Genomic DNA, 19,194 nt, shown 5'->3' with positions numbered 1-19,194 from the left:
ACTTTGAGATCCCTGCTCTATATGGTCCACTCCTATCTTTTATGATCACCCATTTTCTCCTGCAACACGTGAATTCACCACGTGTAAATTGTTGTTCCAATAAATCACTTTGCCCTCCCCTTACCCTATACACAATCACTCCGTCACCACTTTCCAACACACTCTGAACCCACATTGTAATAATTTAACCTATTTTCTTACCAGGACCCCTGATGAAGACGTGTTCAAAACATGGACCATTTTGGGTCCCTTAGCTTATATAAAGTGGGCTACTTGTAGACAACAATCTGTTTGTTTAAAATAACTTTGCCTGCATCTTGTACAGTTGCCTGCAGTACCTTTCTTTGTCATTATTTTTGCTAAACCTCAGTGTATAGTTAGAGTAATAATTAAAAGGTTCATTAAGCTACTCACATTGCTTTGTCTTTCCTATGGGTAGAATATGGAAGGTTCATTGTTACACAACTCAGCCCTCAGCACATGGCATCTTCTTACCTCTCTCTGCGTTTTCATTGGCCGGCGATGTCCTGGATGAAATCTGGCATTTCAGGCGCTCAATTTCTGCATCTTTCAATGCTAACTGTTCCTGCAGCTGTGCTATTTCAGCCTGGGTAGAGAACAACATTCACAACCTCTCATCACAACCACAGTTTGTAACCTCTTGAAACCCACATCCTCACACTATGGATGCAAGCTTAAAAACTCTGAAGCACGCAAGTATTTAGGAAAAATAACCCCCTCCCACTCTCTTAAACCATAGCTTCAAATCAAAGAAGCCTGAGATTTTTTTTTTCAAGTGATTAGTATTACACTGCAGGCAACCCAAATATCTCCACTCACATTTATTATATACAGCAAATTTGCAGCAAGGTGCTTTTTTGCGCAGTGAGAAAGAGAAGCAGGCACAGCATGCGTCACTCGCAGCCCGTCTTCCATATGCAATCAAAGCCAACATATCTGCCCAGAGGAAAATCCTGACTTGTGTAAGCACATCATGGGCGAGCGCAAATAGAGAAAACCCTCCTACAGCATTTTTCTAAAAGTGGAGATGATTAATAAACTGAATCTTGTCTTTCAATTAAAATTGCCTTCCTCCGTCGTCCCCCCCCCCAACCAAAATTTAGCCAGGGGTGGACAATGTTTATTTTTACCACCAGCACTAAAATTTTAAATTCAGTAACCAGGTCCTGTCCAGGCTTCGGCACTGAATTTCCGTTTTTAAAGTCAGTTAGTGCACGACCAGTTAATATTTGGATAATTCTATGTCAACTGGTCCAGTTCCAAGAAGGGCCCACACTTGACATCTTCTGAAGATACAAAAAAGGGGCCCAAATAAAGGGGCCACTAACTCTGGACCTGGTCAAGAGAATGCCCTAGAACTTTGGATATCTTCATTAGAGGTCCCAACGTATATTCTGAAAAAAAATTTCAGCAATTTCTGAGATGGTCATGGACCACCTGGCATGGAACGACCCATTTCAAATTTAGCCATCCTTAGGTCGGTAGATAAAGATAGGACAGTTAGTTATATGGCCTTATTTATCCACTAAATCTGGGCAGTTACATCTGAATATTGGGGCATAACTAGACTCCGCCTCCAGAATGCCCTTGACATAGCCAGCTTGAAATTCGGCCCTAGCCAGACTTTTTCATTAGCATTAACTGGTTTTGTGCTGCTGAAAATGACCAAAAAGCCACCATAAAACAATTTATTTTGGAGTACTTATTTCTCATCTTTCTTCTGATAAGCAAAATTTTCTGGTTGTTCTGATCTGTTCGTATTGGCTCTGTCATCTCCATGCTATCAATAAATTTCTGGATTTTTCTTCCTTCACACCGATTCATGCATTCATTGTGTCTTGCATCAACTACCACAATAAAGGTTGAGTGCCGCATTACTTCCTTTCACTTATGCCAACTTCAAACTCTCCAAAATTTGGCAGTACATCTTTTATGCAATACTAATATAAGAGACAGGATCATGTTACTTCCCTTCTAATGCAATTACATTGGCTACCAAATAAATATTATCTTTGGTTTAAAATCTTTTGCATCACCCACAAATCTCTTCACCTAGGTTCTCCATCTTACCTTTCATCCCTGACAATTCCATACACACCTGGTCGTGCTCTGCAATCCTTTGATGCTCACTAGTTAGTCTTCGCTTTTCCTACATTGGCCAATAATGAGTTTACACGTAACTTGGATTTCTTCTTCACATCGCCATTTCTCTTGAAATTGCTATCTCACATTCATTCAGAACTTTCATCTCCTAAATTTAAAGTTCTCTTAAAAGTCTCACGTTTTCCAGTATGCTTTTGGAGTTCCTGGACAGCTTGTAGATTGTTGCAACCTGGGTTTTGGCTGGTATTTTTTAAATTTATTTTTAATTTGAGCGCTTGATTGTATTAGTTCCTATTTGAAATGGATTTCTTCTCTGTTCACTTCTGATTTGATTTGATTTGAAGTTGCTGTGACCTGCATCCAGAAATGGCGAGTTTTGTACCGTTTTGGCTCCTTCCAGTTCTGAAGATCAAATTCTTTGGGATGGTGCCTACACTCCAGTGTGCGCTTCTTATTTTTTTTTGTTATGTGGTACGGATTGTCTTTTCTTGAGTTATTTATTCAACTAAGTCATGAAATTAATACAAAGGAATGCAAAAATGTCTTTGTTATGAAAAACCCAATAGCTAATGGAATAACTTCTTTGACAAGGAAATGTATTTCAGGAAGGAAAACCAGCTTTCCGATGGATATGAAAGAAAAATTTCATATCAGCTTTTCCGCAAGAGCACAAACTTTGTGTGTTTAAAAGAAAATCTCACTTAAGAACATAAGAAGCGCCTTCACCGGAACAGACCAAGGTCCATCTAGTCCGGCAATCCGCACACGCGGAGGCCCATTCAGGTGCTCCTAGTTGGAGACCCGGATTTCCCGTATCCCTCAATATGATTTGCAAGAAGGTGTGCATCCAACTTGCGTTTGAAACCTAGAACAGTAGCCTCTGCCACCACCTCCTCCGGGAGAGCATTCCATGCACCCACCACTTTATGGATTCTATCCATCCAGACAAATTGGGCTTTGTAGGGTGATTTACATTAAGAGTAACTCAATAAATCAGTCAATTTTACCGGGCAGTTGGGGGTTTAAATGCTCATAAGGTACATCATGCATCCACTGTTAATTGAACTAAGAACCCCCTCTCCATAGCCAAAATCTGTTCACATACACTTTAGAGAAATACTCTGCAGGTGTCTCAGGCACACTGAGGTCAACTTTCAGTGGTGTCCAGACTGCATAGCTTCAAACAGATGACATATATCTGTTCAAATTTATGTGGATTTTTCTGGCGCAATCTGCCCACATGGCACATTGAAAATTTACATGTAACTTTAAATAGGTATCTTATTTGTCTAACGTTATGTGGTCCACGGACCACTGAAAGTTTATCTCAGGAGAGTGTGGCGCCGTGGTTAAAAGCTACAGCCTCAGCACCCTGAGGTTGTGGGTTCAAACCCCACGCTGCTCCTTGTGACCCTGGGCCAGTCACTTAACCCCCCCGTTGCCCCAGGTACATTAGATAGATTGTGATCCCGCCGGGAAAATGCTTTAGCACCTGAATAAATTCATGTGAAACCGTTCTGAGCTCCCCTGGAAAATTGAATGAATAAATAAATATGCGATATCTTATCCATTTAAAGTTATACCTGATTTTTAGAAGAAGCCTAATGCTTAGTCCCCCGGGAATCAGGGGTTCAGATCTCACTATGATCTTGGGCAAGGGACTTAATACTCCATTACCTGAAGTACAAACGTAGCTTGTGAGCCCTCCGGGAACAGGGGAATACCACTTTAACCCTTTCAGGACCATAAGGATCGTAGGCCAATTTTTGTGGTTTTGACGACATTTTTATGGTAAAAAGGGCTTGCAGATGCCAAAAAATTGATTTTTTTTTTTTGTGAAATATCATTATTTTTATTTTAAAAAATCAAACTTCTGGCTTATGGACAGTGTGGCAAGTGAATCTTCTCGTCAATCTGGCAACGACGCTAATGAATGAATGTCGGAACCAGTTTGTTTACATAAAGGCAGTATCCTATGGAATCCGTACATATCAAATTTAGAACTGTAGACTATCCCAATCAAAATTTATAGGATTTTAAAGTTATGGGACAAATATGTCCCTTGGTCCTGAAAGGGTTAATTACCGAGAAAGGCATGACTAAATTCAAATCCCTTACATTCTTTCTTTATTGGGATTAATTAACCACCTTTCTGAAGAGGTTCATCCACGGCGACATATAGCAGGTACAACTTGACATAACATGTGAATTCTGTTAAAAGCATAACAATATATACAATTAATGAGGTAAGCCTTACGTAGGTTACCCGTTTAACAGCTGAATTTTGCTGCTGACTTGATGCCCCAACCCTGGCTCACCCGAGCCCCATCCCTAATTTTTAAACTAAGAAGTCAAAATGATCCATTTAAGTTCCACGGATTTTAGGTGGGGGGGGAAGCGCGCGTGCTTTTTCCATTGCAAAAGTGCTTTTAAAAGAAAATGTCACCGAAGAAACACAGTTGCTTTTATACAAAATACAGAGCTTTATGCAATTCACAAAAACAACATGCCACCGAAGAAACACGGTTGCTTTTATACAAAATATAGAGCTTTATGCAATTCACAAAAACAACATGCAGCATTCTTTCTGTTTTAGAATCGGGTGAAGGAGCGGCAAATGGGCAATTCAATTGAAAAATTGTTATTTTTCAAACAAAAGCTATGAGGTACTTCAGGTTAGCTATAAGAGGGGCTGGGTGTCTCTGTCACGTGCAGGATTACAGGCCCACAATGCCGAACGGCACCTGAGCAGATTTGAATTTCTCCTCCAGCTGCTGTTTCTCTGCCCGCAGCTGCTCGACAGAGACCTGCAAGCTAGAGAGCTTGCTCATTAGGGACTGATAAGAGACATGGAGGGAATACGAAACAGACAGCTAGAAAGGAAAGGGAAGAAAAGCCAAAAGGGGTGGGATTTGAGTTAAAATCAGAAATGCGCAGTAACAAGAGAAGAATAAAGCAAGGTTTATGTTGCAAAAAGGAAGATTTTGGTTTTGTTTTTTTTACATTTACCCCCCTCTCCCCCACTTTTACTAAGGGGGGGGGGAAAGGTTAGCGCAGCTTAGTAAAAGGGGCCCTTAGTTTTGAAAATCCCTTCTACCTCTCATGCCCTCAAAGATGAAACAAAATTAAATTGAGTAAGTACAAAGATTTAGATGCCTTCCCCTCCCCCCAATAAATTTCTGCATTTTTCTTCCTTCACACCGATTCATGCGTTCATTGTGTCTTGCGTCAACTACTACAATAAAGGTCGAGCGCCGCGTTACTTCCTTTCACTTATGCCAACTTCAAACTCTCCAAAATGTCTTTTTCTGATTATTTGATGGGGGGTGGGGGGAAATGGTTGTACGTTAATGTCTGTAAGTTAATGTGCATTTCGTGTAAACTTATGTATATTGAAATTGTTTGTTTGCACTATGGTAGTTTGGAAATTTAATACAGATTTACAAAAGACAAAGACCGTATGCCCTATCTACTAGTCTATCCATCCATGCGGTATTAAAATGGAAGGCCACTAATATACTTAGATCAGTGGTCTCAAACTCGCAGCCTGCCAAGTACTATTTTGAGGCCCTCGGTATGTTTATCATAATTACAAAAGTAAAATAAAACAGTTTCTTGATCATATGTCTCCTTAGCTATAAATGACAATATTATTATTAAGACTTAGCCGAAAGGAAAGATTTATAAACTGTAAAGAGTTTTACCTCATGCAAAGTTGTCATTTCTTTAATAAGACATTAACTATTTTTTTCTGAGGCCCTCCAAGTACCTACAGATCCAGAATGTGGTCTTGCAAAGGGTTGGAGTTTGAGGCCACTGACTTAGATCATAGAGAAGAAAAGTCGAGAGGTTCTCAGTGCCTAAATCCTAAGCTCCTGAGCATCTGTGAATTTGTGAGAAATCCAAGTCTGTAAAATTCATAGATGTAGAGACAGAGGACTAATTCCACAGATCTGATTATTACCCAGACCAGAGTATATATCTTTTCAGATGTTTAACAAAAAAATGTTCAGCTTTTATAGGGATTTGGGATTTTACAGGACTGAGAGTGCACTATGTAGGACTACACATAGGCATCAGAAGTGGGGGGGCATGGCCTCCTCAAAAATTGGTGGTCAGTTATGGCTCTACTCCCCCACCTACCTCATCCCGGCCGCTGTAATTTTAAATCTTCAGGCCGCCGCCGCACAGCATCAACGAACAGGCCTACCCCGGAACCCTTCATTCTGCAGTATCCTACGTATGTGGAAACAGGAAGTCGCTGCAGAATGAAGACTCCTCCGGAGGCTGTCATAGGGGAAAACACCCTCCAGGGATTCAAGACAAAGTTAGATAAGTTCCTGCTGAACCAGAACGTACGCAGGTAAGGCTAGACTCAGTTAGGGCGCTGGTCTTGGGAGCGGACTGCTGGGCACGATGGACCACTGGTCTGGACCCAGCAGCGGCAATTCTTATGTTCTTACATAAGACTTCCAGGGCAGACCTGCTTGTTGACACTGCGCGGTGGCTGCCAGAAGATTTAAAATTACAGCGACCGGGGAAGGTAGGTGAGGGGAAGTAGGGAGCTGGAGAGAGAGGTCATGCTGCAGGATTCTGCTGGGGATAGAGCGGAGCTTTTGGGGCCCCCCAAAAAAACAAAAAAGCATTCCACTGCCTATGGGACTACATGTTAGAATCCATACCAGTTGGTCAACGCACATAGAAGTTACAAAGTGGGCAAAGCTTACTGAAACTGTTGTATAAATTTCTTCATATTCATAAGAACATAAGACTAGCCTTACTGGGTCAGACCAATGGTTCATCAAGCCCAGTAGCCCGTTCTCACAGTGGCCAATCCAGATCACTAGTAGCTGGCCAAAACCCAAGGAGTATCACGATTCCATGCAGAATCTCAAAGAATAAGCAAGATTCCGTAATCCCAAAGCATAATAAGATTCTGGAACCCCCAAAGAATATCAACATTCCATGCTACCGATCCAGGGCAAGCAGTGGCTTCCCCCGTATCTTTCTCAATAACAGACTATGGACTTTTCCTCCAGGAACTTGTCCAAACCTTTCTTAACACCAGCTACGCTATCCGCTCTTCCCACATCCTCTGGCAACACGTTTCAGAGATTAACTATTCTCTGAGTGAAAAAATATTTCCTCCTATTGGTTTTAAAAGTATTTCCCTGTAACTTCATCCAATGTCCCCTAGTCAAAAATCGATCCACTTGTACCTGTTCTACTCCACTCAGGATTTTGTAGACTTCAATCATATCCCCCCCCTCAGCCGTCTCTTTTCCAAAATCTTATAGCAAAATTACTAGGCAATATAGTGCACAACGTGAATGATCAAGCCTTGCTGTTTTTAACCCTTTATCTGGCTTTGTTGCTCAGAAGCAACATGTGTTTTCCATGGCTCTTATAGGAGAACTACATTTCCAAATTACTGCTACTTGGCACCGTTGCTCTCGTTCAATATCAAGTTACGTAAAGCAGCCAACTCACCATCTGCCAATTAAAGTGTTAAACAATCTGATAATCTTAAATCGAGTCTATACAGTGGCATCTCTCTGTCTGGACTATCAATGCCTGAAGATAATCAGGGAGGTGATGTTTTAAGCTTTTGGGAGGGAAAGGAAAGAAGGTTGGATAATCTTATAGGAGAGATTCTTTGGTTACTTGGGTGTACTGCCATCATTTGAAAGGGGTGAGGGAATGGTTAATATAAAATAAAGAGAAAAACAGAGACATATAAGCAAACATAGACCAAATGAGCAAAAGATGATGTACAACAGAACACAACCTAGAGGAACATTAAAATGCTTAGTTTTGGACATTGTGGTTCGAGTGGGATCTCCTGCTATTTACTTTAATGATTAGTCATTTATTCTGTGTCTTTCCTATTGATTTTAGGGTGTTCTTTCTATCTTTAACTGTATTTAATATTCTTTATTTTTATTGTAAGCTACTCAGACCTACTCCTCAGTAAAAGCAGTAAAGTTTTTATTAAATATTCAAAACTACTAATTACTTATCAACTAATATCAGCAAAGCACATTTAAAGCTGTGAATGAACTACAGCAGATGCAGGTAAGTGTCAATTTGCAGAGAAATACCTCCCACCTAGCATGGCGGCAGGACACAAACCTCTCTCTATCCAGTGAGTGGCAGAAGTACTGCTTACCTTGGTTGCTTTTAATTTCCACTCATATTGGGCTCTTTCATTTTCCAGCTCTTCCACCTTAAATTTAAGTGATTTGAGTTCCTGTAGTAATCCCTATCAAAGAAAAAAAGACAAAGGACGCTAATTAACAGGAGAAGGCCCGATTGTCTACCTATTTTATTTAAAAGTTTTTAAAAAAAGAAGGCTAGAGCAATTGTACAGGTTCATGCAGGACAAACAGCAATGTTTATTTTAAACTTTCTATATCACCTTTCCTGTAAAAGACAGGTCAAAGCGATGTACAATGATAATAATGAACACAAAACAACAAATACCACTGTACTAAAAAGTAATGCAGAATACCGGCAAGCAAGTCATCACCTAATTCAGTTACTAACAAAGTAAGCTCCCGCTTTCTATCCCATATCTTTATTCATAACATTACAATTTTCTTTAATCAGAGTGCTTGTGAAGAACCACAAAGCAGTGACGTAGCCAAACAGTCAATTTTGGGAGGGCATCTCTCTCTCTCTCTCTCTTTTTCTCTCCCTTCCCCCCCAGCCTGTGCAGCAGCCTCTCTCTCTCCCTCCCTTCCCTTGCAGCCTTTCTTTTTCCCTTCCTTCCCACACACCACAACCTGTGTAGCATTTCTCTTCAGGTCGCTGGCAGTGGTTCCTACACACTGCCAGCGGCTGACCTAGAAGCCTTCCCTCTGACGCACAAAAACGCAAATGCATCAGAGGGAAGGCTTCCGGGTCAGCTGCCAGCAGCATGTAGAAACCGTTGCTGGCATCCTGTGGTTGCTGTGTGGGCAGGCCTGAGCCCAACCTGGACATCTCTCTCTTTTTCCCTCCCTTCCCACTCCCCCCCCCCCAGCCTGTAAAGCAGCATCTCTCTTTCCCTCTGTTCCCACCCCCCAGCCCATGCAGCTTCTCTTTTTCCCTCCCTTCCAAACCCCCAGCCTGTGCAGATTTCTTCAGCTCACCGGCAGCAGCTCCTACATACGGTCGGCAGCTGACCCGGAAGCCTTCCCTCTGATGCATCAGAGGAAAGGCTTCCGGGTCAGCCGCTGGCAACGTGTAAGAGCTGTTGCTGGTGGCCTGTGACTGCAGTGTGGGTGGGCAACCCCACTGCTATGCCCCTGCCACAAAGAGGTCTGCAGGCCTCACCTGCAAATCTGAAACTGCGATGTGGCCAGCAGAGCCAGGTTTAAAAGTGAGGTTCATTCACACCATGGCATGCACAAAACAAATTCATATTGAACTAATAATGATAGTAAGGAATAAACAATGAGAAATTATTAAAAAAAAAAAAAAAAAAAAAAGCAGTTAAAAACACTCACTTGTGAATATGTACGTCCTACGAGGAAGGGGCAAGGAAAAGGGGAAACCAAATTTTTAGGCTCATCTTTACAGTACAGTACAAGCATGGGATAAGTATAAAGGACATTAGCTGTGGCTAGGCAGCTCGAGTAGGGCGTGCAGGATGGAAACAGAAAAGGAAAACAGGCAGACGTGGTGGGTCTTGTGGTCTTTATCTGCCATCGTATGTTCTGTTTCTAGATTAGATACACGAGTTCATGCAGGGGGGAGTGTTCCACTATTACTTCCGCTCTAGGATAGTATTTTATATGAACAGAGCATTAATGCTTGCTTTTGAGTGCAAATTTAGACACAGGATTGTCAGCTGCTGACGTATTATATCATAGGACACGAGAAGGAAAATAGCCTAAAGCTTTACTCTCCCAGAGAGCGTTCGTTGACTAGATGCCAGAAACACGACTATCTTTAATACTTCCAAACATTTATCGTAAGCCAGATCGCTTGGCCTTTGTTTCTCGTAATACCTTGTGGAAGGATTTTAGCTGCGCTTCACAGCCTGAAAATCTAGGGAACTCAATACAAGGCCTCGCTGCAATCCCGTCCCCCGTTTCTTCACAGCGCTACAAGAACAAGCCGAGAAAGGCGGGGCTAATTTTAGGCGTGAAGAATGTGCCTATTGGAGGCATATTCTGTAAAATAAAAGTAGGTACCTGGGCGACTACTTTCCATCAAAGAAACATAGAAACATAGAAATAGACGGCAGATAAGGGCCAGGGCCCATCTAGTCTGCCCACCCCAATGACCCTCCCCTACCTTTCTCTGTGAATAGATCCCACGTGTCAATCCCATTTGGCCTTAAAATCAGGCACGCTGCTGGCCTCAGTCACCTGAAGTGGAAGACCATTCCAGCGATCCACCACCCTTTCGGTGAAAAAGAATTTCCTGGTGTCACCGCGCAGTTTCCCGCCTCTGATTTTCCACGGATGTCCTCTTGTTGCCGTGGGACCCTTGAAAAAGAAGATATCCTCCTCTGCATCGATGCAGCCCGTGAGATACTTCAACGTCTCGATCATGTCTCCCCCTCTCTCTGCGCTCCTCGAGCGAGTATAGCTGTAATTTATCTAACCGTTCTTCGTACAGGAGATCCTTCAGTCCCGAGACCATCCGGGTGGCCATTCTCTGGACCGACTCTAGTCTCAGCACATCCTTTCGGTAATGCGGCCTCCAGAAATGCACACAGTATTCCAGGTGGGGCCTCACCATGGATCTATACAATGGCATAATGACTTCAGGCTTACGGCTGACAAAACTCCTGCGTATGCAACCTATGATTTGCCTTGCCTTGGAATACTAATCTAACAGAACAAATAGGTGCCTATATTTTATTCATGAGCACTCACATCATCCATAGAGGTGGTCTAGGTTTTCGCTCCTAGACTGTGAAGGTATGCGCATAGATTAAAGTATTTGCGCTGACCCTGCTCTGTCTAAACCTCACTCATGTGAACACGCACATAAGAACATAATAGCCATTACTGAGTCAGAGCAATGGTCCATCTAGGCCAGTAGCCCGTCCTCACGGTGGCCAATCCAGGTCACTAGTACCTGCCAAAAAAAAAACCCCAAATAGTAGCAAACATTCCATGCTACTGATCCAAGGCAAAGTGGGTGTCATCGAATCGGTGCCTTGGCCAGTCCCAGTATTTTGGATGGGCCCTTCCACAACCCCCTTTCTCGAAGATAATAAAAAAAATTTTTTTAAAAGGTTTTATTTACACCCCTCCGACATCTCTCCCCTCTCTTCTCTATGGCATGCCGGCATCTGCCCTTCCATCCCTCAAGCCCGTCACTCCCCGGTATATCGTACATGCATCCCTAGCACCTGCAGCAAACTCTTCTGCTGTCCGCAGAAATGTTGCGTCCCATCCTCGCCGATTTTGCTTCCTGTTTGGCAGGTTGCAGCAGAGGGATGCCTTTGGGGCCAGCGTTGGCAGCAAAAAATGAGTTGCTGCAGTTGCCAGGGATGCACGTAAGGTATACCGGGGGAGGGACAGGCTCGAGGGATAGGAGAGCAGATGCCAGGACACCACGGTGCCGCTTCTGGGTAGGCCTATACCAAAAATGGGTGGGTCTGTGCCCACCCAGGCCCACCTCTAGTTACACCACTGCATCAAATATCGGTGCATACTTACAGAACAGCTTGAAGCCAGAACGTGGTCACTGATGAATGTGTGTCCACATAACACGGATAAATGTTTAGAACACTGGAATTTACACATATTCTTGCAACAAAAAAAATCAAGACAGCTTCATTTTGGAACGATGCATGTTCCGGCTTGTGCAGAGGGATTGGGAGAATATAGACTGTAAAACAGTGGTTCCCAAACCTGTCCTGGAGGACCCCCAGGCCAGTCGGGTTTTCAATGAATATGTATGGAGCAGATCTGCATTCTTGGCATCTCCATTATATGCAAATTTCTGTCATGCATATTCATTAGGGCTATATTGAAAACCCGACTGGCCTGGGAGTCCTCCAGGACAGGTTTGGGAACCACTGCTGTAAAAGAACATCTCCTTTTGAGACGATTCTTGATTCATTATACTAATTTCAATCTCTGAAGAGGTAAAATCTCATTAGCCACTTTCCCCCAAATTTTATATACGGCACCTAAGAAATCAGTGCCGACCAGAACGGCACTTAGCGCGATTCTATAAAAGGAACTCGCCATATATAAACTCAAGTTTAGCACCCGTATGCATGGCTAACATTTTGGCTTGCCCATTTAGGCCTAAGATGTGTGTGGATCAGGTGTAGTCTATAACAGTGTGCCTAACTTCCACCCAAGCTCCTTCCCTGGTCACACCCCCTTTTGAGATTCACACACTAGAATTTACCCACAGCACTTTACAGAAATGCACTTAGAAAAGTTGTACGTGTAATTTCCAATTAGTGCTATCTCGGATTTCGAAAGAAACTAGACTCTTCTCTTCGAGACAAAATACTCCATTGACAATCAACAGCTTGTTCGAACTCAAAGATCTCTTCCTCGCTCCAATGTAAACTGTATTTCTAATATCTCCTCAATGCTTATCCAATGTAAGCCGTACTTCAAATATCTCCTTTTTGCTTCCCCGTAGCAGTGTCTTCACCCCTCCCTCTCCTCCTCCTTCTTAATGTCTCCTTTCTCCCTTATCTGTTTGCTTAACACCAGAATTGTACGTCACATAAGAACATAAGCACTGCCCCCGCTGGGTCAGACCCGAGGTCCATCGCGCCCAGCAGTCCGCTCACGCGGCGGCCCAACAGGTCCAGGACCTGCACAGTAATCTTCTATCTAGACCCTTCTATCCCCTATTCCAGCAGGAAATTGTCCAATCCTTTCTTGAACCCCAGTACCGTACTCTGCCCTATTGTAGATTAGATTAATTGCCAATTACCAGCGCTGATTAGCTTGTTAAACAATTGCGTTGCACAATACAGAATCTGGGCCTATGTCACTCAAGAATTGGCACTCGGGGTCAGATTCTGTATAAGGTGCATATATTAGGCACCCTAATCAAGGACGCCTAGCGACACCTAACTTCGGAATCTGTGCAAAACTTTTTTTTTTAATTGGCTTAATTGGTGTGGTAATTGACCACGCCAGTTTTCATCCAATCAAAAAAAAAAAATTAAATCACCAATTAAAGAGCTCCACATGGAACTCTTAGGACCTAGTGATGCCCATGTCAAGGCATCCTCTGACGTCTCTCTCTCTGACATCTGATGATGCCTATCTGAAAAGTAGGTGTGGTTAGGGGGGCAGAGAATAGGCGTAGTTCATTTAGAAGTCACTAGGCACTGGTTAATTAGGTCAGGTGGGGGTGCGGGTATTCCTCTGGCTTGGGAGGGAGGGAGGGAGTAGTAGTTGATGTTCTGGTGGGGGTTGGAGCATGGGCGGCGCTGATCCCAGCCAGTTCAGGGGGGTTGCTGCAGTGGCGGAGGGGAAGACTCTAATATAAACCGAGACCCCCGTTTTTGGGCCATATATTCAGGTATATACAATAGCTGGCCCTTCAGAAGGTGCTCAAACCCTCCAAGACTCCAAACTTCCTATCACAAGCTGCCATGTATTTATTTTATGCCAACATTCCTAATAATAACTGCAAACATTACAGCACTGTAACCCCCGAGATAGGGTGCCATAGCCAAAAGCAGAAAAATAGGGTGGCCAGGGGAACCATGGTCCCACCAATATTTTGCCCAACAGAGGATCAATAACTAGAGAGCAGAGATGGGTTTGTTGGCCCCTCCAACCAGAAAGGTATTCTGCCGCCCTTGACGTTTGCGGCCACAAAGTTTTAATGGGAGACAAAACTACACCAACTTTATGATTAAGAAACCTATGACAGAGGTGTTAAATATGTCTTTTTTTTTGAGCCAAGTCAGTAGACAACTTTTTTGTCGTTATCCTGCTTGGAGATGGAAAAAACTTGAGCCCTAGTAAAATGAAATATGCACCTTCGTGCTCAGCTCTATATCTAGTATTAATCTTTAATATATTTTCCTTTTGTGCTCGCTAAATCTTAACATCTTGGATTTCACTGGAGGACTTGAGCATAATTAGCCAAAGTTTATTTTTCTTGTCTGCTCTCCCGCCAACATCACTTCCAGGTGCCGCGCACAGGAAGTGATGTCAGAGGGAGAACCGATGAGGTTGTTGACTGCCGCGAGCAACGACTTCAACTAGGAGGGGGAGAACACGTGGCAGGTGGATCAGGGGAGGATGTTGACGAGGGGGTGGGGGCCCCACCTCCCCGAACACCTCTCGCCCTCCCTACACCACTGAATGCACCTCCAGTTTCTTCTTGTTTACCAGCTACCCCTTGATCTAGTCCATTTATGGATCATATTCATGCCTTTAAAGAAAAACACCCCAGAGAAATGATTAGCAACTGCATGCTCCACAGGGAACTTCTTGTTCGTGCATATTAATTTCATCAAGCTGCAAGAGACACTGCACAGACTCATGCTCTGATATACTTCTCCTGCGCGCTCCATGCCACTCTGGGGAAATTCCTCCTGTTGGGGGACCTCTATTACTGGGCTAGTGTTGTCCAGGGCATCTGTGGCAGGTTTGCTATCTTGGGGCTCTCTCTCCTGGAATTTACTATTGATCTCCTGCTGCAGGCTGCGCATCTGCTCCTGCAGCTCACGGATCAGACTCAACACTGACTGCAAAAAGGGAAGAGACACAGCAGGTGACAAAGAAAACGAAAGGGAACAATAAGGAGAAAAAAAAAAAAAAGGTAAAAGTTAGCAGAGGGAGAAAATGCTGCATTCAAAACCTGTGTGAATCAATCCGTTCTCATCAGAGGGAAAGGAAAAGCAAGAGGGAGGTGCTCAAGGCAACTCCAGGGGATTTTTCTTTTTGTTGTTAAGTACAGAAAGTCAGCTTTGGTTCAGTAATGCATTTACTCGCCCATTTCACTCTGTCTTTATGGATATTTCTCCTACCTTATGAACTACAGGGCCGATATTCAATCAGTTCATAGTCAGTGGCGTGCAAGACACCAGCAAGCCGACAATCCAGCGCTGACAATTCAGCGCAAGAAAAAAGCACGCCGCCGAAAAACTTATTTTTAAAGAGCTCCGACAGGGGTGTGTGCATAGTGTTCGCGCTGCCGTTGGGGGGGCGTGGGGGGCGCAACCCCCCACATTGTAGAGAAAACGGAACTTTTCCTGAAAAAGTTCCGTTTTCTCTACAATGGGGGGGGGTTTGCACCCCCCACACCCCCCCAACGGCAGCGCGAACACTATGCATTAAAGTGGGAGGTTTTCCCCCCCCCACGCCCCCGGCGTAGCTCTTTAAAAATAAGTTTTTCTGCGGCTTTCGGCGGCGCGCTTCTTTCTTGCACTGAATTGTCAGCGCTGGATTGTCTGCGCGCTGGTGTCTGGCGCGCGATTATCCCGTCACCATTCAGTCGGCGGCAATCAGCCTTTTGTTGACTACTGCTAACATTAAACCCAGAAATTCAATTCCGGGACATGTCTGGGCATCAGCATTGAATTTCCGGGTTTCCGGAGCTGGCTAATGTATGGCCAGTTAAGTGCGATATTCAGAACCTAATTAGCTACAGGGTTACCGCATAAAAGCCGCCCTTTTATCAAGCTGCGTTAGGGATTTTGTTTTTTAATCGCAGGCTGCTGCAGTAAAAGCTCCGATGCTCATAAGTAGGGTTATCAGATTTTCCGTTTGGAAAATCTGGACCCCCTAGGCCTGCCCCTCCCCCCAGGCCCTCCAGTTCCACCCATCCATGCCCGCAATCCCACCCTAGCACCGCCCCCTGCTGCCTGCTCTCGTCGGGCTGGAGCACATCTGCACATGCAATGCGATGAGACATGCATGCAGGTGTGCTTGTGATATCATTGAGTGGCGTCTGCGCATGCGCTCCTGCCCGACAGTGATTTATTCCAAGCTTTTCAAAACCCGGACAAAATGCCATCTGGACCCCTGGACATGACATCTGGTAACCCTACTCATAGGAATTCTATGAGTGTCAGAGCCGTTTTAAAAGTTATTTAAAGAGTTTTCTTTTAAAAGATGTTTTAATTTTTAAATTATGTTCAAACTTTCTATTAGTTTTCTTCTTTGATTGCACTTTTCCCTCCCTATTGTTTTTTTCCATAAATGGTTCTCCTCTATACTTTAAAACATTGAATTGTAGTTCTTTTCCTTCTTACCTTGTGTATTAGTCGGTCTGTAAATTTATTTGTCTAACCCATTACACTTCCCCCTCCCCATTCGCGGTTTCCCTACTCGCGATTTCACATAATCGTGATTTTTTTTTGGGGGGGAGGAGGGAAAAAACCCCCATATTTTTGTCTTCCCCCCGGCATCCCGGCCTTACCTGCTGGTTTTCGGGACAGGAGCGATCTTCCTACGCTTCTGCCCCGTGCAGATAGCCATTAGGAAATGGCTGTGGGGAGTTCCCATAGTCTCGAGCAGCTGGCGCCATTTTTCAAGGGACTACGGGAACTCCCCACAGCCATTTCCTAATGGCTATCTGCACGGGGCAGGAGCATAAGAAGATCGCTCCTGCCCCGAAAACCAGCTAGACCACCAGGTAAGGCCGGGATGCCAGGGGAAGGCGGAAGGGAGGCGGGGATGGGTCAGAGCCGGATATTCGCGGTTTTTCGCCATTCACGGTCTGGCTCTCCCCTATCCCCTGCAAATAACGAGGGAGAAGTGTATTTTAAATTCTAAATTGTATGTCTAAATAGATGTTTATATTTTTATCAATTCTGTACCTCGCTTAGTAATATTAAATAAGTGATTCATCAAACTAAAATAAAATGTGAAACTTAAACTTGAAACTATTACCGCAGCAGCCTGCAATAAAAAACCATAATGGGGGTCAAAGATAGGACTAATTTTTACTCGGTCCTAGTTATGCACGACTTTGCCCCCAGATCATCCCCCAGTTCAGTGTTAGCTGGTTATTTTCATCGGCACTAAGGCCCAGATTCTATTAATGGTGCCCAAACCAGCCTTGAAAAATGGCGCAAGCTGCACGTCAGTCATGCTTAGGCATCGTTAACAGAATCAGGGCTAGCGGCGCCAAAGAAAAAAAACTTAGGCGCTGGTAATGTAGGATTTTAAAGGCCTATATTACCGGCGCTTAAGTTTTTTTGGGAGAATTGGGCCTAAGGTCATTTCCGCCCCTCTCCATGCCTACTTTGACCTTAGACGTCGCTAGATACCATTCTGCAGGATTCCAGCGCCTACTCCAAATGGTGCCAACTTTATTTTAACAAGACTTTAATTGGTTTTAAATGGCACGGTCCATTACGGCGCCGATTAACGCCAATTAAAGCAATTAAGTTAGGAGACAGCAGATGCGATCCAGGCGCCTACCACTGCAGCGCTGTTTACAGAATACGGGCCTAAGGGCCTGATTCTATCAACAACGCCTAACTCTTATGTGCTATTTGGCGAAGTTGTCAATCTACTACTAGGCGTTGCTTCTAGAATCATGCCCAGTGGCTCCTAATTCAAATTAGGTGCCGGTATATTAGGCCAAGGACAGCAAAAACCGACAGGAAACCGACAACCGTCAACAACCTGCCAATTTTTGCTGTCCCTCATTCATGGCAGTGTCCATTCATCCCCTGATGAAGGCATCTACGGATGCCGAAACTGGGATCCTAGTTGGGACAATCTAGGCATGACCTAGATTCAGTTATACTCACATCAAAAAGGACATTACACTATAGACTGTGTCTATTTTTATAGTATTTTATTATTGACTCAATAAAGTATTTCCCTTGGTTGATATTTTGACATCTCCTTTGCCTCTTGTTTCTGGGTTTCTGCGATATTATTGAGGCAAATTCTTCTTTCCCGTTTTTTGTTTATATAATGCCGATAGCAGTCAGGAAAACACTGAGTACTGATTGGATGAATATCAACTCAAGTTCGAAATGACATACAGATGTCCACAATATGCCCTCATATAAGTAAATAAATACAGGGAGACCTCCTTGTGGTTTTATCACTACACAACCTTTTGGATACGCTTCAGCTTTCAAAGACAAGAAATTACTTTAATAAAACAAAATGTCCAATCAAACTTACAGATCGTTGATTACTAAAATACTTTCCATTTCTGTCCTCAGGCTTCAGAAACTGAAGAGCGTATTTTATACAAAACATATGGTGATAACCAAAGGGTCCGAATAATACCGAAAAGGTCACCATGCTCAGGTCCTTAAAAAAAAAGAGTTCTTTATTCAAAAGGTGCTATTTAAGTTAGGGGATGCAACGTGGGCCGTGTTACAGCACTTCATCTGCATCAGAGTCGAACTATGCCTGCAGCATCTGTGTTAAAGTAACTAACTCTCCTATTAAAAGTTGCGCAATCAGAAGACCGAGTCACAAGACGTACTAGTAAAAATCAAAAACATCCGCCACTTGCCCCATAAAAGCTGCAGAATTTACAGCGGAATGAAGTGAAGCACCAGCTCAAAAAGTCGTCAATGCAAATTTACTCACATACCATACACAAACCAGGCATAAATGGCGATTGCCTTCACGTCACCCAAAACCCACTTAGGGTCATCAATTATCTCTGCCTTCAGTCCACTTAGTGAGATTAACCTCTAAATGTAATTCTGCTTTTTTCGCTTCCGTACCCTATCTATGGAATTCTTTGCCAACTGGAATTAGGCAGTGAATTCTCATATATTAAATTTAGAAACAGTAGCGACTTGGATGAAAAATCACAAACTGAAATTGAACCCAGACAAAACAAACCTCATCCTCCTCGAAAATAACAAAATACCAACCATAACCAACATTGAAATCAACGCAATCAACTACCCCATACAACCCATTCTAAAATTACTAGGAGTAACAATCGACAGATGCTGCACCATGCAACCGCAAATCAATAAAACAATACAGAAATCATTCTCAGTCATGAGAAACTTAAGACAAGTTCGGAAATTCTTCGAGAAAACACAATTCCAGCTCATAGTACCATCCATAATACTAGGCCAACTAGACTACTGTAATATCCTCTACCTCCCCTGCAACAATAACAAAACAACTACAAATT

The 19,194-nt window shown here is 43.5% G+C and overlaps 1 protein-coding gene across 16 annotated transcripts in view; it reads right to left on the bottom strand.

Moving 5' to 3' along the window:
- The window catches only part of PPFIBP2 (PPFIA binding protein 2), a 201,343-nt gene that overhangs the window by 80,322 nt on the left and 101,827 nt on the right, over positions 1-19,194 (bottom strand). For 12 of the 16 annotated variants that reach the window (XR_004537596.1, XR_004537597.1, XM_033928355.1 and 9 more), the window contains 3 exons: positions 14,618-14,809; positions 8,294-8,386; positions 496-607 (listed from right to left, as the gene is read on the bottom strand). Coding sequence is in view for 14 of the 16 variants with exons in the window: in XM_033928355.1 (XP_033784246.1) it covers positions 496-607; positions 8,294-8,386; positions 14,618-14,809 (397 nt within the window). In the remaining 2 variants the exon portion in view is untranslated. The remainder of the gene's footprint in view (positions 1-495; positions 608-8,293; positions 8,387-14,617; positions 14,810-19,194) is intronic. The other 4 variants (XM_033928362.1, XM_033928364.1, XM_033928365.1 and 1 more) reach the window with 1 other exon arrangement.

This window comes from Geotrypetes seraphini, chromosome 19 (assembly GCF_902459505.1).
Source record: "Geotrypetes seraphini chromosome 19, aGeoSer1.1, whole genome shotgun sequence".
NCBI classification, from domain to species: domain Eukaryota; kingdom Metazoa; phylum Chordata; class Amphibia; order Gymnophiona; family Dermophiidae; genus Geotrypetes; species Geotrypetes seraphini.
This window is presented reverse-complemented; position numbering and strand designations above follow the sequence as displayed.